Source organism: Saimiri boliviensis, chromosome 2, assembly GCF_048565385.1.
Source record: "Saimiri boliviensis isolate mSaiBol1 chromosome 2, mSaiBol1.pri, whole genome shotgun sequence".
Taxonomy (NCBI): domain Eukaryota; kingdom Metazoa; phylum Chordata; class Mammalia; order Primates; family Cebidae; genus Saimiri; species Saimiri boliviensis.
The window spans coordinates 148,049,877-148,077,419 of NC_133450.1; the positions used below are offsets into that span (position 1 = coordinate 148,049,877).

The following is a 27,543-nucleotide window of genomic DNA, read 5'->3' on the forward strand; positions in this document are numbered from 1 at the left end:
CATGGACTGTGGGGTAGGAGAGGGAGGCGAGGGACTCTGGGGGTTGTGGTCGTTCACTTAACTCTTAGTGTGAATAAGGGTTCTGAGGCTTATGCAGGTCAGAAGAGGGGAGAGAGGATCAGGCATGTGGTCTTCTCCGGGGTGGGAATGACTGGGAGAAGGGAGACCAGCAGAGCAGAGGGAAGGAAGAGAGGTCAGAGAAGGACCTTGAAGAAGGATCCATATAGAGAGGGGTCCATTAGGGGCCTGAAATATTACCTGAAATGTCCTATTGCCTCTGTTCACCTTTGCCTACTACCTAAATTGCTTGGGGTTCTGTGTAGCAGTGTAATGTATGCCCCATGAGAGGCACAGGAGTCTTTGTCTTTCTTATTCCCTGCCGAGTCCTCATTTTAGTATGAATGCGACAACCCTGACCTCGCTTATAGCAGCAGATAACATTTTTCTCCTTTCAAAGACCTTGAAATATAGGATTTATCTGGAGGCTTTTGCTGACTGTGGAGTCAATTCCAGTGGACTGGTAATATTCATTATTCTAAGGAGAACCCATATAAAAATAGCAAAAGCAATTAAGCCACCTGTGCACACACACACACAGAAGAAAGAGAAGACATGCCCTCAAGAAACTCGAAATTCTTATGTATCAAAGCTAATCTTCATACCTAACATGCTCATGAGGGAGGTTTGCTACCATATTTGTATTTGTTGTTGGTATGATCAAAAAGGGATTTATTTATTTATTTATTTATTTATTTTTTGACACAGAGTCTTGTTCTGTTGCCAGGCACTGGGCTGGAGTGCAGTGGCGAAATCTTGGTTCACTGCAACCTCTGTCTTCCAGGTTCAAGCAATTCTCCTGCCTCAGCCTCCCAAGTAGCTGGGAGTACAGGTGTGCACCACCACACCCAGCTAATTCTTGTGTTTTGGTAGAGACGGAGATTCACCATGTTGGCCAGGATGGTCTCGATCTCTTGACCTCATGATCCTCCTCCCTTGGCCTCCCAAAGTGCTGGGATTACAGTTGTGAGCCACTGCGCCCAGCCGGGATTTATGTTTGATTGCATGAAAATACTTAAATATGTGGTTGATTTATTTGACTTTCTTTTGTTTTTTCTTGTAACTGAGTGTTGCTGTGTCACTCAGGCTAGAGTGCAGTGGTACAGTCTCAGCTCACTGCAACCTCCCCATCCTGAGTTTAAGCAATTATCCTGCCCCAGCCTCCTGAGTAGCTGGGACTACAGGTGCCTGCCGCCACACCTGGCTAATTTGTTTGCATTTTTAGTAGAGACTGGGTTTCACCATGCTGGCCAGGCTGCTTTGGCCTCCCAAAGTGCTGGGATTACAGGTGTGAGCCACTGTGCCCAGCCTGTGGTTGATTTATATTATTGCTTTTCAGCCATTCTTCTTCTTGTCCCTGGAAAACCCTTGTTGTTGGCAGAGAATACTTAAAAAACAAAACAAACAAAAAAACCTCACATTATAAAGTTGCTGTAGGAATCCCTGCCTTCAGCCATTTGAAATGTGGCCAATGTCAGCTCCTGTTCTGTAAGACTCTAAGGATGTAATTTCAAGGTAGGAAACATAAGCCACGATGCCTCTGTATTTTTGCATAATCCAAGTCTCAAGGGAGAAGAGTGAGTGTCCTTTCCTGGAATGCCTATTGTAGGAACCGTTTTTAAATTTCTTATTTTTTTTACTTTTATTTTTTTAAATTAAATGCCAATTTATTCAGCTCCCGGGCGAGGTTCTGTGGTCCTGGGGAGAGGGGCCAGGGAAGTTGAGCCTGACTCCTCTCAGGAGTGGGGTTTTATAGGGAATGAAGGCATTCAATTAGATTTGGAGAAACAGGATGTGGACGGGGTGAGCTGCTATTGGTAGGTAGGTGGGATTTCCGGTGAGTGGGCTAAGTGCCGAGTGCAGAGGGGATTTCCAAGGGCGGGGTTAGGTGCCGTGTGCAGAGGGGATTTCCAAGGTGGGCTAGGTGCTAAGTGCAGAGGGGATTTCCAAGGGCGGGGTTAGGTGCCGAGTGCAGAGGGGATTTCCAAGGGCGGGGTTAGGTGCCGTGTGCAGAGGGGATTTCCAAGGTGGGCTAGGTGCCGAGTGCAGAGGGGATTTCCAAGGGCGGGGTTAGGTGCCGTGTGCAGAGGGGATTTCCAAGGCGTGGCTAGGTGCCGAGTGCAGAGGGGATTTCCAAGGGCGGGGTTAGGTGCCGTGTGCGGAGGGGATTTCCAAGGCGGGCTAGGGGCCGAGTGCAGAGGGGATTTCCAAGGGCGGGGTTAGGTGCCGAGTGCAGAGGGGATTTCCAAGGGCAGGGTTAGGTGCCGTGTGCAGAGGGGATTTCCAAGGGCAGGGTTAGGTGCCGTGTGCAGAGGGGATTTCCAAGGCAGGCTAGGTGCCGAGTGCAGAGGGGATTTCCAAGGGTGGGGTTAGGTGCCGAGTGCAGAGGGGATTTCCAAGGTGGGCTAGGTGCCGAGTGCAGAGGGGATTTCCAAGGGTGGGGTTAGGTGCCGAGTGCAGAGGGGATTTCCAAGGTGGAGCTAGATGATGGGCATATTCTGATAACGTAATTTTCACGCGGGTAGGGAGATGGGTGTGTTCGAACTCCCGGGGAGGCAACCAGCCTTACATTCTGACCTTTTTGATGATATATAGGACGCCGCTTCTTTCTGGCTACTTACTGCTGAATAGGGGCAAAGTGGGGGGAAGGAGTCAGTTGGCTGGTGCCTTGATTGGGAGTCGGATATAGGAGTGAAGCATCATCTGGATAACAGCCACTCTGGAAATTTCTTTTATGCAGGCCTATAAAAACTGGGCATCTTGGCTTCAGCCATCCACAGGAGATCCACGTTGCTAGCCAGGACCGGGAGGTGGGGGTAGGGGGCTGTCGCCAGGCTAGTCCCAGGGCTCCCATTGCTGAAGAGGACATCTGTTATCAGCTGCAGGCTGGTCTCCCAGCGGACGGGCTCCCCTAGGAGGAGCACCCCTTCAATGTGGGGGAAGTCATTCCTTGGGAGGGGCGTGGTCTTCAGCCGGAGGGGCGTGGTCTTCGGCCGCCGCTCTAGGTCCACCTTGTCAAGCAGAGGGAAGGCCATCCGCAGCTCGTCCATGGTAACAACATTCTGGAATCCCAGTCCCTGGGCATTTTCCAGCACAGGCCCCTGCCGAGACACCAGCATCCGCTTCTCGTGGTACTTTGAGAAGAGCTCCATGGGGCTGTGAGAGAGGATAACTTGGTCTGCATCCACCTTGCACCCCAGCAGGGCTGACAGCTCCTGGGCTTTGCTGTGTTGTAAGATGTTCCCGGCATTTGTGACAAAAACTCCCGGGCATCCGCAGCTCCCCGTGGGAGTTCATCAGCCTTTGAAAGGCTTCCAGAGCAGCAGGGATCACTCTATGGCCCCAGACAAGCACTCCATCGATGTCCAACAGGAACTCAAAGGTGGGGGGGCTCTGAGCGGGGCCCACAGCATAGCCCCTGTGGGAGCGGCAGCCCAACAGTCCAGCAGCCCTGTGTGCTGGCCGCCAGTAGAGCCCACACGCCGCACTGAGCCTATTCTAGGAACTTTTAATTCGGAGGTCTAACATTGTATTCCCCCCTCACCCTGAAAGCTTACGGTAGAAGCAGCTCTCTGGTGGGATTTCTGAGTAAGAATTTTACATTATTTTAAACCAATTTTTATTAGTGTATTAGTAAGGTGGTTGTTGTTACTGTTTGCAGAAAATAGCCATAGATATATTTGATTTTGTAAGAATAAGTTATTACTTCACAAAAAGTGGGCTGAGCATGGTGGCTTATGCCTGTAATCCCAGCACTTTGAAAGGCCGAGGCAGATGGATCACCTGAGGCCAGGAGTTCGAGACCAGCCTGGCCAACATGGTGAAACTCCCATCTCTATTAAAAATACAAAAGATTAGTTGGGTATGATGGCACATGACTGTAATCCCAGCTACTCAGGGTGCTGAGGCAGGAGACTCACTTGAATCCAGAAGGTGGAGGTTACAGTGAGCCAAGATCATGCCACTTGAACCCAGGAGGTGGAGGTTGCAATGAGCCGAGATGGTGCCACTGCACTCTTGTCTGGGCAACAGAGTGAGACTCAATTAAAAAAAAAAAAAGATAAGTGTACCTAATAACAGAGATTGAATTATCTTCCTCTTTTATAAAAATGCCCATATTGATTTTGTTTTCAAATGGTAAAAGTGTTATATACTTTCACATTCAGGTAATGCAAAGAAAGTGGATACGAGAAGAACGGGACAGTTTTCCATAATCTCAATATCAAAACTCACCATTCTTAACCTTTTCATATGTATCCTTTCACAAATTTTCAACACACACGCGCAGACACACAAACACACACACACTTTTTGAGCAAAAACTGGGATGGTTTCATAACGCTTCTTTTGTACTGTTCCCCTGCCCCACTAAACATGGTCGTATTTCCATGTCAATGAGTATAATTTAGTACATTTTAATGGCTGAATAACATTTTATTACACAAGATACAAAAAATTCTCTTACAAAAGTGTTTTTATTCCAAAATCAATAAAATATTAATCGAAATTTTCTTCTATTACTTTTGTGCCTTATACTATTTTTGCCACTTCATTTGGCTTTTATAAGACTATCTATTTAGAGAAACCCTATGTCTATTAGTTGGTATATCATAGATACGTTTTTTAGTGATATGGAGAAAATGATGAGGTGGAAGTGTATGGAAAAGAAGTAGAATGTCAAAGCAACTAAATTGACAGAATGAAGTTTTAGGTAACCAACCCACCCCTAACATTTGAGAGTCTGACACAGAGTACACACAGAAGACCACATACTATATGTCTAGATATTTAAATGCCTTAAATCTAGCTAACTGTATAAAATATGTCTTAGCCTTTTATCTTCACACATATAGCAGGAAGGCCAGGCTTGAGTTTGGAAACCTTGGAATTTTGGAAGTGCTGAGCCAGAACATGGTGTTTCTTGGGCATCCTAGTAAGCTGGGGAGCGAGCACAGGCTTCCCTTGACTCTTGGCTTTGTAGATGCCTCATCATGAGGGCAGGGGCGTGGCCAGAGGAGGGCCAGTGTGGGCCCCTGAAAACAGGGGACCAGAGTAAACTCCTCTTTTACTCAGGGGTGACTGTAGTGTTGCTTGTCCAATTTTCTTCTTTTGAAAAATAAAGTAAAATATAGTGATTTAAATGTGGTATATCAATACATGTGTGGTACAAAAACTTAAAGCAAATAAGAAATCTGTAGAATAAATAGTCAAGGTCCCTTTTCAATATCTTCTTAAACCTTCCCCTCTCTTTTCCACTGTTCATAGTGTGATGTGTATCCTTCCAGATTTTTCTGGTGATTTATATAGCATGGTATACATACAGGTACGTGCATACATTTATATAAAATACGTATCTATGTCTATGGTTTAAAAAATACACATAGGATAATACTGTGCATATTATTCTGTAAGCTTTTTTGCTTACATCTTTTTTAAAAGAATAACTGCAGTTATTCCTTTTTGTTCTTTCTTACTTTAATAAAGTTATGTATATATGTATGTGTTGTATATATATGCTTGGGTTATATAGTCTGCAAGATAAAAAGGTAACATACAGTCATCATAAAAAATTTAAACGATAAAAAATGAAATAAATGGAAATGCAAGTTGTCATCCTACCTCATTCCTAGAAATAACCACCATTAAAAGTTTGTAGAGGCTGGGTGTGGTGGCTCGTGCCTGTAATCCCAGGACTTTGGGAGGCTGAGGCAGGAAGATCACTTGAGATCAGGAGCTTACGATTAGCCTGAGCAACACAGGGAGACCCCAACTCTACAAACAACTTAAAAAAAAAATTGTGTGTGGTTGTACATACTTGTGGTCCCATCTACTCAGGAGGCTGAGACAGGAGGATTGCTTGAGCTCAGGAAGTCAAGGCTGCAGTGAGCTGTGTTTGCACCACTGCACTCCAGCCTAGGTGACAGAGTGAGACCTTGTCTTATATGAAATAAATAAGTAAATAAGTAATAATTAAAACATTTATTGAACTGGTTAATGTTGCTCATTTTTGGAGATGAGTGATGAAAACATTGGGATCCATTATATTCTGTTTACTTTTAGATACTTTTGAAGTTTCCCGTAATAGAAAGTTATAATTTCTTAAGGAATACTTATTTTAAAAAAATTATTGAAAGCCTTTTTACCTGGTAAAAGCTTGAGGTTGCTCTCGCCATATTTATGCCACATTTTATTTGAAGTCTAAGTTTCTGGCTTGGTCTTGATCTAGGCAAACCGGGGTAAAATGAGAGAGGGACCAGTGCAAGGGATGAACATGATGGTAATTGAGACTTGTCTGGAAGTCAAAGTGGCTGACTGGTTAAGATAGGGATTCTCTAACAGTATGGTATTATTTGTGGTCTGGAATAGGCTCAAGACAAGGCGTGCCCGTGGTGGGGCTGGTGGTGGAAGGCGGTCCCAACGTCATCCTGTCAGTGTGGGAGACTGTCAAGGACAAGGACCCGGTGGTGGTGTGTGAGGGCACAGGCAGGGCAGCCGACCTCCTGGCCTTCACACACAAACACCTGGCAGATGAAGGGTGAGTTGTTGGCTCTTCCTTTTTGAAACGATAGGGACTATTTATCCTTCCATTTTAGTTCTTTCGACTGTACATTTATGTGGGCCAGATACTCTTGGAGTATAGAAGTTGAGACTGGATTTCATTTCTCAGCAACTTTGTGTTTGTTGTTCAACATCAGAATGCCCTTCAGCGATGAGAGTTGCTATTTTCTTAGCTGAAGATTGACCTACCTTTAACAGGGAAGCTTCAGTCTTGCCTGAATTGTGGGAAGAGGTGGTTGCAGGGGGAGTGAGGGAGGTGTTGCTCGAGCAGTCGGCCATTACAGCCGTAAGGACCTTGCAGTAAGGGAGGTGGCCAGTGTTGGGCCCAGAGCACCTTCATATTCATTTGCCGTTAGGCAGAAATTGGGGAAGTCTATATCCTGACATTTTCATAGCATATGTTGTGCTTATTTCAATTCTTTCCTCTTTTCAAATAAGATAATTTTTCTCTTACCATCCCTCTATCCAGTGTAATTCTTCCAGTTTCAAAAGCATGATATTTCTGTTGTATAAATAAAAAGTACAGTGCCTAACAACTAAAATGTGGACCCCACTAATTTACTTAATAAGCAGTCGTTTGCTGCTTATGCTGTAACAGCTCTCTGGAGTGTCTTTGCTTGCAGTTGCTCTCTCTGTTCATCCCTCCTGCTTCCACTTCCACCCTCTCCCACCTCCCTCTGCTTTCACTCCTCTCCCTTTTCTAAAATCATCCTGGACTTGTGGTTATTAAACCTTTTGGGGTTTCAGATCCTTTATAGAATATAATACTTATAATTTCTGGAGATTCTCAGCCCTCTGGAAATCTACCAGCTTCAGAACTCCACTTCAGAGTATATTCTTTTCCGGATGTGGCAGATCAACCCATACTCTTTTTCTTTCCCTCCCTTCCTCCCTCCTTTCCTTCCTTCCTTCCTTAAAAATGTAAAAATAGAGACAGGGTCTTGCTATGTTGCCCAGGCTGGCCTTGAACTCCTGGCCTCAATGATCCTCCACCTGGGCCTCCCAAAGTGCTGGATTACAAGTGTGAGCCACCATGCCCAGCTCCATTCTCACTTTCAGATTCAGCCTTCTTCTTGAGCTCCTGCTTCCGTTTGTTCCCCCCTCATTTGCTTTCCTGGCAGAACTGTCCGTAGACACCTTTTCAGTCTGGGAAGCAATGGGGTGTTTTCTTCTACTGGTATTGCCAGCTCAGTCCCCTCTCTGGGTTGTGTCAAGACCACTTATTTCTCTTCCAGGATGCTGCGTCCTCAGGTAAAAGAAGAGATCATCTGCATGATTCAGAACACTTTCAACTTTAGTCTTAAGGAGTCCAAGCACCTTTTCCAAATTCTAATGGAGTGTATGGTTCACAGGGATTGTGTGAGTATGACAAGTTGATGATTCAACATTTAATTAAGAACTGCTAATTTGTAAACATTATGACATTTATTTTCACAATTAAAAAAAATATGATGGACACAGGAAGGGTAACAACACACAGGGACCTGTTGGGGGGAGTGGGGAGGGAGAGAATCAGGAAAAATAGCTAATGCATGCAGGGCTTAATACCTAGGTGATGGGTTGATAGGTGCAGCAAACCACCATGACATATGTTTACCTGTGTAACAAACTTGCACATCCTACACATGTACCCCAGAACTTAAAATAAAATTTTAAGAAAATTAAAAGTAATTAAAAATAAAAAATGGATTTTTAAAATTTTGATTTGGGGTGTATCTAGCTCTACAGAATTTGATTTTTAGTTGAGTAAACTTGGCTTCTTACTGTCACTGCTGTCCTCACCCTTCATGCTGCAAATTCAAGACTACAGAATAAAAGTACTTAGTATAACAGTGTTCCAGAAAAGGTATAAAATTGAATGAAAATTACACAGAACTATTTTTAAAGGGTAAGGGAACAGTTAAAAAAAAAAAAAAGGTTTTAAAGAAGAATGTTTTCCTCAATTCATTAGCTCCAGTCTGAATTTTGTGGGTGCTCTTTGAAAGCATTTATTTGGTAGTTCCCCAAATGTATGGCTGTTTTTCACTATTGTAGATTACCATATTTGATGCTGACTCTGAAGAGCAGCAAGACCTTGACTTAGCAGTCCTCACAGCTTTGCTGAAGGGTGAGTATCTGGATGGGGTTGCAGTTGTTCCTCACTTCTACTTCTCATGTTCCACAGTACTTTGTGCTTCTGGTGCAGATGTTTTGAAAATAATATATGATTGTTCCTTTCTTTTATCCTAGGCACAAATTTATCAGCATCAGAGCAACTAAATCTGGCAGTGGCTTGGGACAGAGTTGACATTGCCAAGAAACATATCCTAATTTATGGACAACACTGGAAGGTATAGTGAAAATGAGATATTTGGAAAAATATTTTGTGTGATGATCTGTTAGGAAGGGGCAAAAGAAAATGAGAGGGGATACAGATTGCTTTGGTAAAAGTGTGGGGTAGCATCTCTGTAGCTGGGATAGCTAAGACACTTCTCCCATCAACTTTGCCTTCCTGGAAACATTTTTTTCTTTTTTTTCTTCTGGCTCTGCAATCTAACGGAAGCTGAAAAGGGACGTTGAGGGAAAGACAGAATGGCAGCTTTTGTATTTTATTTTATCTATGTTATTTTATTTTTAGATACCAGATCTCACTCTGTCTTCCAGAATGGTGTGCAATGGTGAGATCATAGCTCACTGTAACTAACTCCTAAGGTCAGGTCATCCCTCCACCTCAGCCTCCTGAATAGCTGGGATCGCATGTGCACACTACCATGCCCAACTAATTTCTCTGGAAAATGGTATTTTATTTTAGAGATAACGACTTGCTATATTGCCCAGGCTGATCTTGAACTCCTGGCTTCAAATGATCCTGCTACCTTGGTCTCCCAAAGTGCTAGGATTACAGGCGTGAGCCACTGTGCCCAGCATACGATTTTTAATTTATTTTTAGGTAGAGTTTTATCTCGTTATTTAAAACTCAAAGCTTACTTTTGCTTTAAAAGATAGTAAGTGCTCACATTAGAAATTAGTGAAAACATAAAAGAGAAGAAAGATTACCCAGATGCTGATGATAATCACTATTAACATTTCATTTAAAAAATTACAGTTGTGGCTATAATACAGGTGTATTATTTTTGGGTCAAGCTAATGCATGCACATTGTTTAAAATATCAAATGATATTAAAAGGCAATTTAAAAAGATGGTAGTTCTCTGCCATGCTAATTTCACAAGAGCTAGTATTTAAGACGTTTTTGATTGTTCTAACACTTATAATCTCCATATTTCTTTCTTTCTTTTCTTTTCTTTCTTTTTTTTTTTAAACTGAGTCTCGCTCTGTCACCCAGGCTGGAGTGCAGTGGCACCATCTCAGCTCACTGCAACCTCCACCTGCAGGTTTCAAGTGATTCTCCTGCCTTGGCCTCCCAAGTAGCTGGGACTACAGGCACCCACCACCACGCCCAGCTAATATTTGTGTTTTTAGTACAGACAGTGTCTCACCATATTGGCCAGGCTGATCTCGAACTCCTGACCTTGTGATCCACCCTCCTTGGCCTCCCGAAGTGCTTTGATTACAGGCATGAGCCACCACACCCAGCAAATTTCCATACTTCTAAATAATGTCATATTGCTGTATTTTGGTTCATGAGTTTTGGAAGTTTTCCAGCACTTCTGTCTTGTGGGCCTTATGGCTGCAATGTGGACCGGTTGCCTTCTCCTCCTGGTGTGCCGCTGTCATCCCGGATGCGGATGCGCACTCATCATCTGTGAACTCCCTTGCCTCTTTCCTGAGTTAGACGGCATGTCTTCTATGTCCCCATCTTCCTCTTCTTCATTTACTCATTTATTTTGATGGTGTACATCTTTCAGTAAGTTCCTGAAGAAGGGAATATGAGAGATAGATATTTTGAGGACTTACATGTTTGGCTATATTTTAATTCATGATTGAAACTACAGGAATTTGAACGCCTAGCTTCCAGCACCCAGGATCACTATTGATAAGTAAATGCTTTTTTTGTTTTCAGATTCTTGGTCACCATTTTTTTTTCCTCTCTGAAAGTTAAAAAAAAATCTTTCTTTTCCAATGTTATGATGTGTGTTGTGGTGAGTCTGTGTGTCCATTTTGTTGGGCACATGATTTCAACTTGGCAATCATATGTTTTCATTGTGTTCCATTCCATTCCATTCCACAACACTGCCCTTTGTTCTGTTTGTAATTCCTACTATTTGAGTATTGGACCTTATGGACTGCTCCTCTACTATCCTTATCTTTTTCCTCCCATGTTCCCTATCTTTTCTTTTGTAGCTTTGCTTGACTTTATTTTTTAAATTTTAATTAATTAAATTTCGAGATAGGGTCTTACTCTGTCACCCAGGCTGGAATGCAGTGGCGTGATCTTGGCTTAAGGCAACTGCTGCCTCCCACGCACAAGCAGTCTTCCCACTTCAGCCTCATGAATAGCTGGGACCACAGGCATGTGCCACGACACCAGGCCAATTTTTGTATTTTTAGAAGAGGGTTTGCCTCATTGGCCAGGCTGGTCTCGATCTCCTGGACTCAAACAATCCACTTGCCTCAGTCTCCCAAAGTGCTGGGATTACAGGCTGAGCCAGTACAGCTGGCCTCAACTTTTAATTTTCAAGCATTCTATGAAGCTTTTCTTTTCTGGCAGCTTACTATGAGTCTATTAATTTCTTCTTTTTTATAGTTTTTACTTTTTGTGGGTACTTGGGCGTATGTATTTATGGGGTATCAGGGATATTTTGATACCGGCATACAGTATGTAATAATCACATCAAGGTAAAAGAGGTATCCATCCCCTCAAGCCTTTATCTTTTGTGTCACAAACAGTCCAATTATAATCTTTAATTATTTTAAATGTACAGTTAAATTAGTATTGACTATAGTCATTCTGTTGTGCTATCAGATACTAGGTCTTATTCATTCTTTCTAACTGTTTTTTGGTACTCATGAATTATCCCCCTTAGCCCCTTCACTACTCTTCCCAGCCTCTGGTAACCATCCTTCTGCTCTCTATCTCCATGAATTCAATTGTTGAATTTTCAGCTCCCACAAATGAATGAACACATGTAAATTTGTCAGTTCATTGGAATCCAGAATCCATTTTCTTCTTCCTCTTCTTCTTCTTCTTCTTCTTTCTTCTTTCTTCTTTCTTCCTTCTTCCTTCTTCCTTCTTCCTTCTTCCTTCTTCCTTCTTCTTCTTCTTCTTCTTCTTCTTCTTCTTCTTCTTCTTCTTCTTCTTCCTCTTCCTCTTCCTCTTCTTCTTCCTCCTCCTCCTCCTCCTCCTCCTCCTCCTCCTCCTCCTCCTCCTCCTCCTCCTCCTCCTCCTCCTCCTCCTCCTCCTCCTCCTCCTCCTCCTCCTCCTCCTCCTCCTCCTCCTCCTCCTCCTCCTCCTCCTCCTCCTCCTCCTCCTCCTCCTCCTCCTCCTCCTCCTCCTCCTCCTCCTCCTCCTCCTTTTTCTTCTTCTTCTTTCTTCTTTCTTCTTTCTTCTTCTTTCTTCTTTTTTTTGAGATGGAGTCTTGCTCTGTGGCCCAGGCTGGACTGCAGTGGTGCAATCTTGGCTCATTGCAACTTCTACCTCCCAGATTCAAGCAATTCTCCTGCCTCAGCTTCCCAAGCAGCTGGGATTACAGGTTCCTGGCACAACACCCGGCTAATTTTTGTATTTTAAGTAGAGATGGGGCTTCACCATGTTGGCCAGGCTGCTTTCAAACTCTTGACCTCAGGTGATCTGCCCACCTCAGCCTCCCAAAGTGCTGGGATTTCAGGTGTGAGCCACTGTGCCTGGCCCAGAATACAATATCTTCTTTTACCATTTTGAGGATAAAGGTAGGGGATAAAAAACTCTTCGGAAATGCCAAGCCTGCAGTTGGAACTTGCCTAGAGGTTTGAGTTTCACAGTAGGGTGATCTGCCTGTCATGAGTTCAGGAACCCCCAGATACCAACATATTCATGTCTTTTATCCTGTATTGGTGACATTAACAGAAAAGAATCCTCTGATTCCCTGACTGGAAAATATAAGCCTCGTTGCTAGTATTATGGGAATCAAAGGGGAAAGATGCCTGGAAAGACCCCAACATTAGGGATTAGGCATGTATACATTGATTTTGTTGCTGTTGGAATTCTGTAGGATAAATCTGTTGGCTCTTGATATTTTCCACTTCAACTATTTGGCTTTCTGGGGACTGCTAAGTCAATTAGGATTTGACCATCTGCTTTCCTGCTTCCAAAGTGTTACATTCTTGTCTCCTCTCTTGTTCTCGTTGTCCTTGTAGATTTATTTATTAGCAAAAATCCCTTTGTCTAGTTTTAATGAAGTTTTGAGTGGGAGAAAAATTAGATGAGTATGTTCAACTTGCCATTTGTACCCAGAAGCCAGGTAGGGTTTAAATGGAAACATGACAAGTAACAAAAACAAAGAGAAGAAAAAAAACCTTGAATTTCTATCAGAATTACATTAAGCCTGTACATTCATTTGGGAATCTTTGAGATCTTTACAATAATCAGTTTTTGTAGGGCTGATGGCACACAGGGTCGTGGGCTGTCCCTGATGCTATATTGAGATGCAGGATCCGAGAAATAAAGAGACAGGATGCAGAAATATAAGGAAAATGCAGCTAGGCTTGGGGACTAAGCCACCTATGAGTGGAGTCAGGCGAGGCCCCGAATGTCCAGAAGTGTGAGTATTTATTGTGTGTAGGTTTGGGGGCAGGGCAGTGAGTGAAGTCATCTTTAAGGATAGTGATAGGGTCGTGAGCAATAAAACAAGGGGTCCACCCTCATTAGGTCACCTAGGCTGGAAGGTGGACTGTGCGAAACAAGAGGTCCATGCCCATTAGGTCATCGAGGCAAGGGCTGTGTGCAGTAAGGGATCCACCCCCATTAGGTCACCAAGGCATGTAGGTGGGCTGTGTGCAGTGAAGAGGGTATAGTGTGCAATACATCTATCTATGGGCAAGCTACTAAGATTTATAGGAGGATGCTTTAAGTCACATAGCATTGACAGAGCTGTCAGAGTCTACGCCACCTGCTGGCAGCTTCCAATGAGTTCTATAGGGGAATGTTTTCCAGCACCACGGTAACAAGAGCTGATAAACTTCACAGTCACCAAGGTGCGATTGCCGGTCTGAGGGCAGCCTTCCACAAGAACTGGAGCAAGGTCCTGCAACTCCTTTATCAGTAGGAGTGGCTCTCGCCCCAAGCCTGCCATAAAGCGGGTATCTTTACGATACTGAACGCTGCCGCCTGGGCCATGGATTCTTGTCCTGGTATAACCGTTTTTTTCTTAAATCGTGCTCTACACTGTGTCTGCTCTAGGCATTACTCCCATTATAAGCTACTTATTCCCTAGTTCGTGCTCTGTACTGTGTCTACTTAGGCACTCCTCCGATTATGAACTAAGATAATATATATATATATATATATATATATATATATATATATATGCAGGGTGCCAGGGTTCTGCTTAGCTATCCTTCCTCGGTGCCTATAAACTTGTGGGGGATTACCCACAAGTTTTCCCATCCATCTACATAGGATTTTTTTTTTTTTATTCAAGATGTCTTCACTTAAATCCTACACATTTCTTAGTAAGACTATCTATCTGTCTGTCTGTCTGTCTGTCTGTCTGTCTATCTGTCTATCTATCGTCTATCTAAGACAGGATCTCGTCCTGTTGTTCAGGCTGGAGTGTTCATGGAGTATTCACTGCAGCCTTGACCTCCTGAGCTCAATTGATCCTCCCACCTCAGCCTCCCAATTAGCTGGGACCACAGGTGCATGCCACTGTGCCTGGCTAATTTTTGTATTTTTTGTAGAGATGGGGTTTTGCCATGTTGCTGAGGCTGGTCTGGAGCACCTGAGCTCAAACAACTTGCCTGCCTCGGCCTGCAAGAGTGCTAGGATTACAGGTGTGAGCCACTGTGGCTGGCCTAGTAAGACTGTATCCAAAGTTTTTTTTTTCTTTTTTTCCTGTATCCACTGATGACAGGGCTTTATTTTAAAATTATTGTGTCTGTGTAGTTTTGAGTTAAAAAACTTGTAATTCTTTAGTTATTTCTACTTTCTTAATTGTGTTTATATTTCTTATTTATACTTTCTAAAGCCTGGTGCCCTGGAACAAGCAATGTTAGATGCTTTAGTGATGGATAGAGTGGATTTTGTGAAGCTCTTAATAGAATATGGAGTGAACCTCCATCGCTTTCTTACCATCCCTCGACTGGAAGAGCTCTACAATACAGTGAGTATGGAACATTTCATCAATCATTTCCCTTCAGGTTCGAGAATAGCAAAGATCATCAAGCAGACCATACAGAGGCAAAACTCCTTATCTGAGAAATTTAAAAATAATTAGACTTCCCTATTATCTAAAGCTGGGATCTAGTTCCAGGCTTCTTTCCTAAATGTTTATAAGTAACTAGAATTTCTATACATCTTCAAAATGCATGCATGTTAAAACTGATTGTGGAAACTTCCTGACATTAAGGCACCAGAATGTCTACAAATGCAATCATTTATTATGACCCACGTGGCTAATGTGGTTCAAATTACCCTTAAGCTCCTGGTTTAAGGTCCATAAATACTCCTGAGGAAAATCCACCACTGTGAGCTCAGTTCTCTCTTGCTGAAGCACCCTGCTCTACTCTTCTCCAGCATTCTTTCTTTCTAATAAAACTTTTCTTATTCAAAACCTATACTGTTGCCAGTAAATTCTTCTTACTATCTGCAAGCTAGTAACTTTCCATTGTCAAGGCTCTGACACCTTGCCCGGTAATTATTTATTGATCAGCTTAAGTTTTATTTATCTCCTTGTATGTTCCTTTACAAAGATAGTTTATAGATACACAGACTTTTCAACCAAAGGAGAAACATTCTTATCAATTCTATTTTATCCTAGTAAAAAAGTAAAAACTAAAATGTGAATTAGAACAAATTGCTTTTTATTGAGTTATTAGAAGTATCTCAACCTAAGGCCACTATTAAAATACTGTTCCTGTACCTTTCCCATGTAAACCCTTTTGAAACTAGCCTGGCTTACACACTGTGAAAACACCAATTGCTCAAGCCATGAACACTTCTTGAAATAGCCTTTCTTGTCCTTTAAATATTATTCTTTCTTCAACGATTTATTCAGTCTTGTCTTCTTGATTACTATAGTTCGTTCACAGTAATTTGTTCCTAGCATACATTGGTAACTCTTTTTGAACCCACATGTCTTGCTGGTTATTTTTTAGTGTAAGTAGCCAGCCACTCTTATCTATAATTATAAACACTCCAGGAAAATGGTGCTTATATTTGTCATTAAATCCCTGATTGAACATAGTAAGTTTTCAGTAAATATCTGTTGATGAAATGTGCTCATGTGATAGGATTAGTAATTGTATGATAAAGGATAGTAATAAATTACCTAGGATATTTCTGTCTCTTATCACGTGAAGTCTTACTATCTACATATTTGTATCTTGCTTTGAAAAATATTTCATACAATTACATCTTCTCTTGGAAAACACCTTCTTTAGAATTAATTGGCTTAAGTTTCCTTACTAAAAGTGTTGAACAAAATTTTCAGTATCCTGGGTTATTTATGTATTCTGAAATAAAGATTTTACCCCCGGCACATGGTAATTCAAGAGAACAATTCTTCCTTTTGTTCTTTATTACAGAAACAAGGACCTACTAATACACTCTTGCATCATCTGGTCCAAGATGTGAAACAGGTAACCTAATTAAGAAGGTGTGAATGTATCTTTGTATATTGGCTTAGCTTTTCGTTGGAGGAGTCACTAAATTTTGCTTTGTAAAATGCAGATTTGGATTGTTTGGTGAATTACCTATCTTCTTTACCTGTGATCTGAATAATTTCATCAACAAACCATACTCTTACACTTTTTTTCTTAGTTTACTTTATGTTTTAAAAGACTTGATCCACCAGTTAGATGATATTAGCTAATGAAAAGCCATGAATCAGGGAAATGCAATCCTTCTAATCAGAAATTCAGCTTAACATGATAAAACAGTGGGGCCTATGATGATGATACCAGCTGGAAATAAAGAACTCTGTGGTTATATTGTCTTTATTGGAGGACTCGTATGTGATTTCCATTATTTGTTATTATTGTTTAGGATATTAGAGACAGTTCTGGCACTGTCTTGCTGTTTCTGTGAGTCTATGTGTAAGCATTGTTCTAGGCAGGCAGGTGGCTCCCCTCCCTGTTCTATAATCTTGCTCATGTTTTGCTCATGGTGTTCTCACTGAACTGTGAGTTAGGTTAAACCTAAAATAAAATTATTTGATCCCCCATTAGTTACCAAGACCTTCCAACTTTAACAAGCTTTTATACCTCAATTTCTTCTAATAACCAGTGACTTTCATATTCTTCACAGCAGAAAAAAGAAAAAAAATGTAAAAAGGAAAAAATTTTTAATTACCAATGACTTTTATTCACATCCCCTGAAAACTGGGAGTACTTTTTGTCACTGTGGTTAAAATCCATCTAAGGCACATTTAAAAAATTCCTTATTTTTTCGAAGTTTGAAGTTTGGTATCTTTTTTATTTATTTATTTATTTTTTTTTTAAGATGGAGTCTCACTCTATCTCCCAGGCTGGAGTGTGCAGTGACACGATCTTGGCTTGCTGCAACCTCTGCCTCCCAGGTTCAAGTGATTCTTCTGCCTCAGCTTCTCATGTAGCTGAGATTACAGGCACCCGCCACCACGCCTGGCTAATTTTTGTATTTTTAGTAGAGATGGGATTTCACCAGGCTGGTCTTGAATTCTTGACCTCAGGTGATCCACCTGGCTCGGCCTCCCCAAGTGCTGGGATTACAGGTGTGAGCCACGGTGCCTGGCCCAAAGTTTGATTATCTTTTTAGAAGGAAAATGAGCTTTCAGGTTATGGTGATGTGGCAGGAGAGCCAGAGTGAAAGGACTTTTTTTTTTTTTTTTTTGCAATGGGTTTTGCTCTTGTTGCCCAGGCTGGAGTGCAATAGTGTGATCTCAGCTCACTGCAACCTCTCCTTCCCTGGTTCAAGACGTTCTCCTGCTTCAGTCTCCTGAGTAGCTGGGATTGCATGTGTGTGCCACCGTGCCTAGCTAATTTTTTGTATTTTTGGTAGAGATGGAGTTTCATCATGTTGGCCAGGCTGGTCTCGAACTCCTAATGTTAGGTGATCCACCTGCCTCAGCCTCTCAAAGTGTTGAGATTATGGGTGTTCTATTCCTTGGCAAATTAGCAGTAAACAAAAGTGTCCATGCCTATGTAAATTTAGTTTGTATTGATTTATGCAGTATGAAAATGATATCTTTAATTTTTCTATTAAACTCTGCCACCGTAAACTGGAAAAAAGCAATGAATTAGGTTAAATATGTTCTAACTAGGAGCAATAAGAGCATTACTTTGGGCATTCCTTGAAAAAAGTAAATTATGAATGTGAAAAAGAAAAATTAAATTATTTGCATTCATACATATACAACCTTATTTCTTGTTCCAGGCTTTGTGAACATTAGTCACAATCTTCATTTCAGAGACCTTTTTCAATACTCTGTGTGCCTTTAACAATTTACTATGAATGAACAGTTCAAAAGTGAACAGTTATGAAGAGTTAGTAAAGTGCAATTTAAGGAGTCAAAATAATTTTCATTTAGACTAAGACCAACATACTTGGAAATTTGCCACTCAACCCTCCTGCCAGCCAGCCACAACACTTGTCTTGGCACAGCCTTATGGTTTTGTTTGTTTGTTTTGCTTTATTGCAATATTCCCCTTATTGTGGTGGTCCGGCCTGCACCCACAGTATCTCTAAGGTATGCCTGTATATAGTTTCAGATAGTTACTCAGCTTGGCTAAGTGCTGAGTCATATGCTAAATGCTGGGTTGACAAAGACAGACCCTTCCACACAGTCTGTAAAGGAAGATAGACCTGAAAGCTGACAACTTCAATACCCGTGTGATATATCCTGTGGGATTTTGGACCATAGGAAAAGTGGATTATAGATACAAAGACCACCAAATATGCTCTGAAATATAGAAAACACTGTACTCTCTATCCTGGATTAAGTTCAGTTCAAGGAAGAACCTGGTGGCACGAGCCTCATTTTCTATCGAATTTGACTCTGTCATTCTACAGTCCTTTTTGTTCTACTTCCTTCCATATTCTTGTTTTACATCTGATGTAGTCAACACAGTGCAAAATGTTATATCCATTTCAACAAAGAGAAGCTGAAAAACTCACCCAATGTTAATTTTGGATCGCACATATACCTTATGATTTTACTTCTGTTGGAGTAGCTATATTATTTCTAGTTAAAAACTCTATATACATATTTGTTTGTTTTTTCTACTTGTTTAATATTTTTCTCTTGCTTCCATTTAGGAACCCAATATGGAATAAAAGCAATATTTAAATGTATTTTACTCAAATGTGTGTGTTCATGTGTTTGTGATTAGGAGAATGAGAGCGAGAATGAGAGAGAGCATGCATAGATGTAAGCACACATTTAATGTCTATGAAATGAAAAAATGTATTAAGGCCAAGATATTTTTCCTTCTGAACTAGCAGATTATATCAATAGCTAGTCATTTAAATTGATCAGCTTGTAAAGATATTTAAAAGGTGTGTCTAGCTCTTTCTAACTAATTTGATTATAGTCTAATGGCATGGCAAGAGAAATGGAAGAAGTCAGCTAAAAGTTACAAGTCATTGCATGTTTTTGTTGCAGCATACTCTTCTCTCAGGCTGCCGGATAACCTTGATTGACATTGGATTGGTAGTAGAATACCTCATTGGTAGAGCATATCGCAGCAGCTACACTAGAAAACATTTCAGAGCCCTCTACAACAACCTCTACAGAAAACATAAGGTAGAGTAATTGAAAAGTGCCCAAGTAAAATTAAGAGTAATTCAGAATTGTTGTTCTAGAAAAATAGCTTGGGAAGTTCAGATGAAAATAGCTTCTAAAACGGGCCTGTTATTTATGGACGTTTGTTATCTGCTGTATGTGAAGTACTGTCCTACGTGTTGCAATGTTGGCTTGGGATGCATAAGGTTCAGAAGTTGAGAAACACTTTGAAGAAACAGATTTATGAATAATTAGTCATAATACAAAACAGTGCATAATAAATGCTATAGTGACCTGGAAGTAATGTGATGAGGCAGAGATGACCAATTCTTTTTTTTCTTTTCTTTTCTTTCTTTTTCTTCTGAAAATACTGATGTCAGAAGCTTAATCAGATTAGATTTGTAAACTCATCATAGCCTATAGCCTGGAGAAAACAAACTTGGTATAATAAGCATGTAGTGATTATATTGACAGACACATGTAGAATGTCCTTAAAAATACAAGTGATACGTATTGTATTTTCCATTATAGTTTTGAGAGTCTAGGAATGTAAAATTAGAATTTTTTTTTTTTTTTTTTTTTGAGACAGAGTTTCGCTCTTGTTACCCAGGCTGGAGTGCAATGGCGCGATCTCGGCTGACCGCAACCTCCGCCTCCTGGGTTCAGGCAATTCTCCTGCCTCAGCCTCCTGAGTAGCTGGGATTACAGGCACGCACCACCATGCCCAGCTAATTTTTTTTTGTATTTTTAGTAGAGACGGGGTTTCACCATGTTGACCAGGATGGTCTCCATCTCTTGACCTCGTGATCCACCTGCCTCGGCCTCCCAAAGTGCTGGGATTACAGGCTTGAGCCACCGCGCCCGGCCAGAATTGTTGGTTAGTAGTTAGCAGAGGAAACATTGCTTATTTCTTGAAATTGCCACTATAGATTAGCAACCTGAGGAGACTAATTCTTATTAGAAGATGAAGGGAGGATAGAAAATTTAGTTTTGGGTATTTTTGTTGAGAGAAGAGAAGGAGCAGTAAAGGCCACAGCCTTTGGATATTCTGGTATGTTTCTGCAGTGACAAGACCTTTTTTTGCTGGAGAATAAGTGTAATTCTTTTTTTTTTTTTTTTTTTTGAGATGCAGTCTTGCTCTGTTGCCAGTCTGGAGTGCAGTGGCACGATCTCTGCTCACTGCATCCTCCACCTCCCAGGTTCAAGCAATTCTCCTGCCTCAGTCTCCTGAGTAGATGGGACTACAGGTGCTCGCCATGACACCCAACTAATTTTTGTATTTTTAGTAGAGACGGCGTTTCACCATGTTGGCCAGGCTGGTTTCAATCTTGACCTCATGATCTGCCCACCTCAGCCTCCCAGAGTTCTGGGATTACAGGCATGAGCCACCATGGCTGGTCATGTCATATGCTTTCAAGGGAGGAGACTGGAAAGACAGTTTGGGGTCAGATCCCATAAACAGCCTAGAATATCAAGCTGCATGGGAACCTTTATAAAGAGTCAAGTGATCTGAAAGCCCAGCTTGGCTTTCAGAAATGAAGAAACAAAACAGGAAACCCAATATGACACAGAAAAATGTTCTTTATTAAGATTTCAAAGGCATAAGTATACACTTTAGGAGGTATCAGCTACTTCATTTACACAGAATAGACGGTGCCGTGAGCTTCCCAGTGGCAAGAAGGAAGACTGACTGTGGCCTTGCTGCAGCCCCCTGTGGAGCTTGCTAGGGAAGTTCCCTTAGTGCCCTTTCTTTAAATGGCCTGCCAGTATGAACTCACCCATTTCTTTGTCTAACAGTGGAGTGCAGAGTTTATTGTGTGTCATATTAAACTAGACTGTAGTAGTTACAAGCACATGATTTTGGAGTCAGAGAGATCTGACTGGGATTGCATCCTAGTTTTGCTCATGAGTAGCTGTGTAATCTTGAATAGTAAACTTAATTTGTCTGTGCATGTTTCTTCAACTGTACATGGGAATTGTAATGCCCCTTTTATAAATTTGTCAGAAGGATTAAATAAAATAATATATTTAAAAAATCCGTGTTCCTGGTACGTAGAGGGTGTAGAGTAATTGTTAGTAGCAGTGGTCATTATGATAATTACTATAATTATACTGTTAATTCTGTATTACAATAGTAATAATAATTTGGGTGTTACCTTTAAAAAGTCTTCACCTCATCATTTCTATGTTTAATTTTTATCAACAAAACAGAAACTTAAATAAAGCAGTTCAAAGGCTGTGGTTTCAGTTGGGCATGGTGGCTCATGCCTGTAATCCCAGGACTTTGGGAGGCTGAGGCAGGGGAATTGCTTGAGCCCAGTAATTTGGGGCCAACCTGGGCAAGAGAGTGAGACCCAGTCCCTAAAACTGTAAATTAAAATCCCCAGAAAATGGGATTTAAATAAAAAAAGAAATTAATAAATGAAATTTAAAAAACAAAGCCTATGGGTTTTATCATATTTTATGTTAGTCCCTTTTGTTTTTGTTTCTCATTGATGAAAACCTCATGCTAATGACAGTGAGTTGTGTTGTTCTGGGCCTAGCCACTGGAGTTCCAGTGGAGATATTACATAATACCTGAGAAATTCCATAACTCTCTGACTTAACCTTAACCTTGGAGCTGCTTGTGAATGGGAATTTTTTCTTATCAGACCTGTAAATCTTTATTGCCTATTCTGAACTTGTTCCAGGTACAGAACATCCATTCATTCTAATGGAATTTCCATGTAGTGAAGGAATGCAGTTATATAATAGGGAACAAAAGAGTGTGTTCTCTCAGATGTTAGGAACTATGCACAATGAGAGGGAGATCATTAGAGGCTCTTGTTGGGTGCTAATCATGGATGAGAGACAGAGGCATGGATGTTTGGTAGGACACAACATTATATTTGGTTTTCATTATTGTCTAGAAATAAACCAGTATAATAATCTCCCCTCCTTTTGTCTTATTTTAAAAATAAAATAATAACATGTGCCAGAGAGTGACCAGCTCTGTTCAAAATCTTTCCCAGCACCGGAGACGCTCCTCAGGAAACAGAAATGAGTCTGCAGAAAGTACGTCGCACTCCCAGTTCATTAGAACTGCACAGCCATACAAATTCAAGGTACTATTTACTTGTTTTTAGACTTGAAAGGAAAATGGTTTTTGTTCCTCGAGACTGTTTCTTCATTTACATCAAAGAAAGGGAGGTGCAAATAGAGGGACCATTTCTAAGTGCCATAAACAGACGGTGCAAGTCAAAAACATAACACAGCTGTCCACTAACAACAGTGAGCAAAGCCACAGTGATTTTCTGTGCTTGCACTTTAGCCTGTCGTCCTTGCTGCTATCTCTGCTCTGTCTAGACAGTGACTCAGTCAGGTAGTCTATGGGATGGTACTTAAAAACTGTGATCATTAACCCAGCACCATACTCTTAGGTCCTGTTCCCTAAGGTCAGGTGGATGTGAGGGGCTGCTTGCTTCTTTTCCTTCGCTCCTTGCTCGCCCTGACCTTTTGCATCTTTTTTTCCTCTTTTTCTTTTTGAGGTTTTCTTGAAATTAATATAAGCCTAATCTTACAGTATGATGATGATGATGATGATGATGATGATGATGTGTATGTATGTGTATGTATAACACTGTTATTCCTCCTTGTCCCATACTGCTCAGTCCCAATTTCCTTTGAGAATCAATGCTTTTGCCCGAGAATTTCCATGCAAATGGTTATTATGTTAGCTGAAAAAGTTTTGCTTTCCATTGCTCCTGGTATGAAAGAGGTATTTTATAAAATTACCCTTGGTCCATCAATGAACATGAATTCCTTTTATTTATAGAAAGAGAGGAAGCAAATTACAATTTTTCACTATGACCTCTCAAATTAAAAAGAGTAACTATTGAATCTTTAGTATTTGCCAGGCATTATACTGAGTGATTTGTTGAACTTGGAAGGTGGGTAGATAGGGGAGGATATAATGCTGCCTGAGAAATAGTATCATCTTCCTCAGAGTAGTAATTGTAGTGTGGTATGGTGGGCCCAGAGATGGAGACACACAAAGTGATATAGAAGTATGTGGGGATTTATCAGGTGGAGAATGGCATTTCATGGTCACCTATTACCTTTGCTGATAAATATAAAGGAAAAGAGACTTCAAATCAATCTATTTGGATACACATTGGCTACACCAGGGATGTTTTCCCAAAGGGTAGATAATAAATCTATTTGCTAAGTGAGGTTAGAGCTTTAAAAAAATATATCATTCTCATTTATCCAATATGTTATTTTGACCCATTAAGAAATTAAAAATTGTCATAGAGTCTCTATTATTTCAGTGCTCATCATACTGCACAATGTTACTATTCTGAGGAAGATGGAACCATTTCTCAGACATTGTTATATCTTCCCTTACCCATCTACTTTTCAAATTCAGTTAAGCACTCTGGGTATATCCTAAAGAGATACTGCTTTAAGTTGTGCTAAATGACCTTAAGATATATCAGTTCAGGGACTCTGGATCTGTTAAGCGCAACAAGAAATAGATGACCTTTTATGGTCTAAATTTTGCTTGCTGGCTTATAAAAATATTACTGTTTCTATCTCTTTTTTAGTAGTGATTTAAAAAATATCTCTAGGATACCTGCTGTGTTGAATTTGATAAAACATCGTGCATCTGAGTACGTGAAAACTCATTCCTATTTTATTTTCCAACAGGAAAAGTCTGTAGTCCTTCATAAATCAAGGAAGAAGTCAAAAGAACAAAATGTATCAGATGATCCTGAGTCTACTGGCTTTATTTATCCTTACAATGATCTGCTGGTTTGGGCTGTGCTGATGAAAAGGCAGAAGATGGCCATGTTCTTCTGGCAGCATGGAGAGGAGGCCACGGTGAAAGCAGTGATTGCGTGTATTCTCTACCGGGCAATGGCCCATGAAGCTAAGGAGAGTCACATGGTGGATGATGCCTCAGAAGAGTTGAAGAATTACTCAAAGTAAGTGTTCTCTCTTCATACTAAAAACGTCAACACTTTTTAGAATGGTTAGACACTTATATCACTCACATCTTTAAACTCGTAGGACAAATGGACTTACTGCCATGCATTTTATGGGCTCTCCTACTGAAAGGGTCTTCAGGTAGTCTACGGAGCTTTGTGAAGTAAAGGAAAGAAAAAGAGGTGGTCTTCAAGTCAGGGGAATTGGGTTCTAGTCCAGCTGTTGACTAATTAGATGAGTCAGTTGACCAGATTTTGGGGCTTTAGTTTCCTATGAAACATTCAATTAATAATTTTGAAAGCTCCCCCTAAATCTCATACTCTTTGATGCTTCAATAAATTAAGACATTGTTTTCATTAAGTATCTCTCAGGTGGTAAAACAAATAAATGCATTGTATTGAAGAGCCAGAGAATAACGGTGGAAAACAGAAAAGTTAAAAATCCTTTTGGTTTTATAGTTACTGAAGTGTTACAGTAGTGAAGAAAGAATGGAGGCTAGAATCAATGGAAACTAATTTATAATTTTGATTTAAAAATCCCCAGCTGGGAGCAGTGGCTCACACCTGTAACCTCAGCACTTTGGGACACCAAGGTGGGAGGATTGATTGAGGCTAGGAGTTCAAGACCAACCTGGGCAACATAGCAAGACCCTGTCTCTACCAAAAGACCAAATTCCAGAGAATGACAATGTCTACCTTTCAGAGAAAACATTCTCCTGGAAAATCACATGAGGGTTTCTCCAGGTCTAGGTCTATAGCTTTCTTAAGTCATGTAGATATTTTATAAATCTTAAAAAAAGAAAAATGGATCCACAGCTTTCCTTACTTGCTAGTTGGGTTCTGAACAGTCTTTTTTGTCCAAAACAAACAAACAACTTCATGTGGTCTTGTCAGGGAGTCCCAAACCAAGCTATGCATAAGCCTGTATTTAAGTCCCAAACCAAGTTATGTCCAACAGTGTAGAGGGGCTACTCCCCATGAATAGCTCGAGTGCGAATTAAATTCTGTATGCTACAATGTAAACCTCCTAGTCCTTGTAAGGTTTTTCTCTGTGAGGTATATTGCCGAGTTTAAAATGAGGAAACTGAGGCCTGCATGAGAACAATTAGACACCAATTTATTCTGCTCCCAGGCGAGGTTCCCGGGGAAAGAGGCCAGGGAAGTTAGGCCTGACTTCTCTCAGGTGGGGTTTTATAGGGAGGGAAGGTGCTCTGATTGGCTGTGGAGAAATAGGACATGGATGTGGCAAGCTGCTATAGGTAGGTAGGTGGGATTTCCAGTGAGCGGGCTGGATGGGGCAATACACTATTCAGCAGGTTTTGGCGGGGTTTCTTTTAAATTTTGAGAGGGTTTTCCAACGGCTGGCTAGGTGCTGAGTGCAGAGTTTAGTGTCGAGTGCAGATCCTGGTGCTGAGTGCAGAGGGGATTTCCAACGGCAGGCTAGGTGAGAGGTGCAGAGTTTAGTGTTGAGTGCAGAGGTAGGCCTGGCCAAGCTAGATGCTGAGTGCAGATCCTGGTTACGTAATTTCAGGCATGGAGAGCGATGGGCTTGTCTGAGCTCCTGGCGAGGCAACCAGCCTTACAGTCCTGTTCTTTCAGGAAAGGGAGAAAAATCCCTTCCCTGAGCAGTAATTCCTTTCAAATAGTTTCTGGAAATTGAGATTATTAAGTTGCTGGCTTTTTATTTTTTTTTTTAAGAAATCCTTATGAATCGATGTTTTCTGAGCCTCACATCCAATCCTTCACAATCAGTGTTTCTTTTTTCTTTTTTTTTTTTTTAATTTTTTTTTTTTTCACCTCAGGTCACACAGTATGCAATCAGTGTTTCTAAATCTTCTAATGTTTCTAATAATGCAAATTCAGCTCTCTCACCTGCCTTTGTTTTTTTCATTTGCCACTGTCATGGCAGGCAGTTTGGCCAGCTGGCTCTGGACTTGTTGGAGACAGCATTCAAGCAGAATGAGCGCATGGCCATGACGCTGCTGACCTACGAACTCAGGAACTGGAGCAATTCGACCTGCCTGAAACTGGCCGTGTCGGGAGGATTACGACCCTTTGTTTCACATACTTGTACCCAAATGCTACTGACGGACATGTGGATGGGGCGCCTAAAAATGAGGAAAAACTCTTGGTTAAAGGTAAATTTAGTTTACTTCCCTGATGGAGTTTAATTTAGTTTGGTATAAAATTCTGTACTCGAGTTACATTTTGCTCCAGAAGTGTGTCTTCAGGAAAATCAGTTAGTGTCTTTGAGAGCTTGTTTGGAGGTTCAGCAGGGGAGCACAGCTACCTGTATACCCTTGCGGAAGATCGTGCTCCTCTATTGGGGATAGTCGTCTTTTTCCACCAATGGTGCAGCTTCGGGAGGGACGCATATGGAGCGTGAGGGAGGAAGAGGACACCCGCCTGACCAGCCAGATCAGCTGAATCAACCCTGGCGATCAATGGGGTGACAAATGTCGCAGCCAGATTGTCCTTACATCCCAGTTAATATCTTTGATTCACACAGATGATCTGGGGTCTTCCCAGAGGAATCTGTAAAAACGACTTTTATCTCCCATGGCCACAGTATCCTTTTGAAAAACTGATATAATTGTACCTGCCCTCTCCACCACAAAGGTAAGGGGTGGTTAGAAGAAGTTAAAAGCATAGACAAACATAGGGAAGATTTCATTATTATTAGTTGCTATTGCCTGTAATAATTACAACAAAAATAAACGAGACTTTTGAGTGAAATTTTTTCTCAGTGTAAGAATACTAACAGATAATAAACTAAATAAAATTAATAGCTTCTGTTGTTCTGCTCACCCAATGTGTGTGTGTGTGTGTGTGTGTGTGTGTGTGTGTGTGGTTTCTTTCTTTCTTTCTTTCTTTCTTTTTCTTTCTTTGAGGGAATAAGTGACTGTTTCATAAGGCTGGCCTCAAATACATTTGTTCACATGACTAACCATCTCAAAATTCTCAGCCTCATCTGTTATCCTAAATTATCAAGATTAATTTACTTGACTGCTAAGGACATTTAACCTTTGACATCATACCTAAGTCTAAAGGATTTAGGTAATGGCCATGCTTAAGAAGTACATATACTTATGAAACCAAATAAAAGGAGACAAAGAGTGAGTT

At 41.1% G+C, this 27,543-nt stretch overlaps 1 protein-coding gene and 1 pseudogene across 20 annotated transcripts in view; one reads left to right on the plus strand and one right to left on the minus strand.

Annotated features, from left to right (window-relative positions):
* TRPM6 (transient receptor potential cation channel subfamily M member 6) overlaps positions 1–27,543 on the plus strand; it is a 375,800-nt gene that overhangs the window by 84,301 nt on the left and 263,956 nt on the right. For 19 of the 20 annotated variants that reach the window (XR_012516553.1, XR_012516546.1, XR_012516543.1 and 16 more), the window contains 10 exons: positions 6,424–6,592; positions 7,851–7,974; positions 8,650–8,722; positions 8,845–8,945; positions 14,720–14,854; positions 16,278–16,331; positions 19,334–19,474; positions 22,465–22,557; positions 24,143–24,420; positions 26,330–26,558. Coding sequence is in view for 3 of the 20 variants with exons in the window: in XM_010341208.3 (XP_010339510.2) it covers positions 6,424–6,592; positions 7,851–7,974; positions 8,650–8,722; positions 8,845–8,945; positions 14,720–14,854; positions 16,278–16,331; positions 19,334–19,474; positions 22,465–22,557; positions 24,143–24,420; positions 26,330–26,558 (1,397 nt within the window). In the remaining 17 variants the exon portion in view is untranslated. The remainder of the gene's footprint in view (positions 1–6,423; positions 6,593–7,850; positions 7,975–8,649; positions 8,723–8,844; positions 8,946–14,719; positions 14,855–16,277; positions 16,332–19,333; positions 19,475–22,464; positions 22,558–24,142; positions 24,421–26,329; positions 26,559–27,543) is intronic. The other variant, XR_012516556.1, reaches the window with a different exon arrangement.
* LOC104651894 (haloacid dehalogenase-like hydrolase domain-containing 5 pseudogene) lies at positions 2,790–6,230 on the minus strand (annotated as a pseudogene).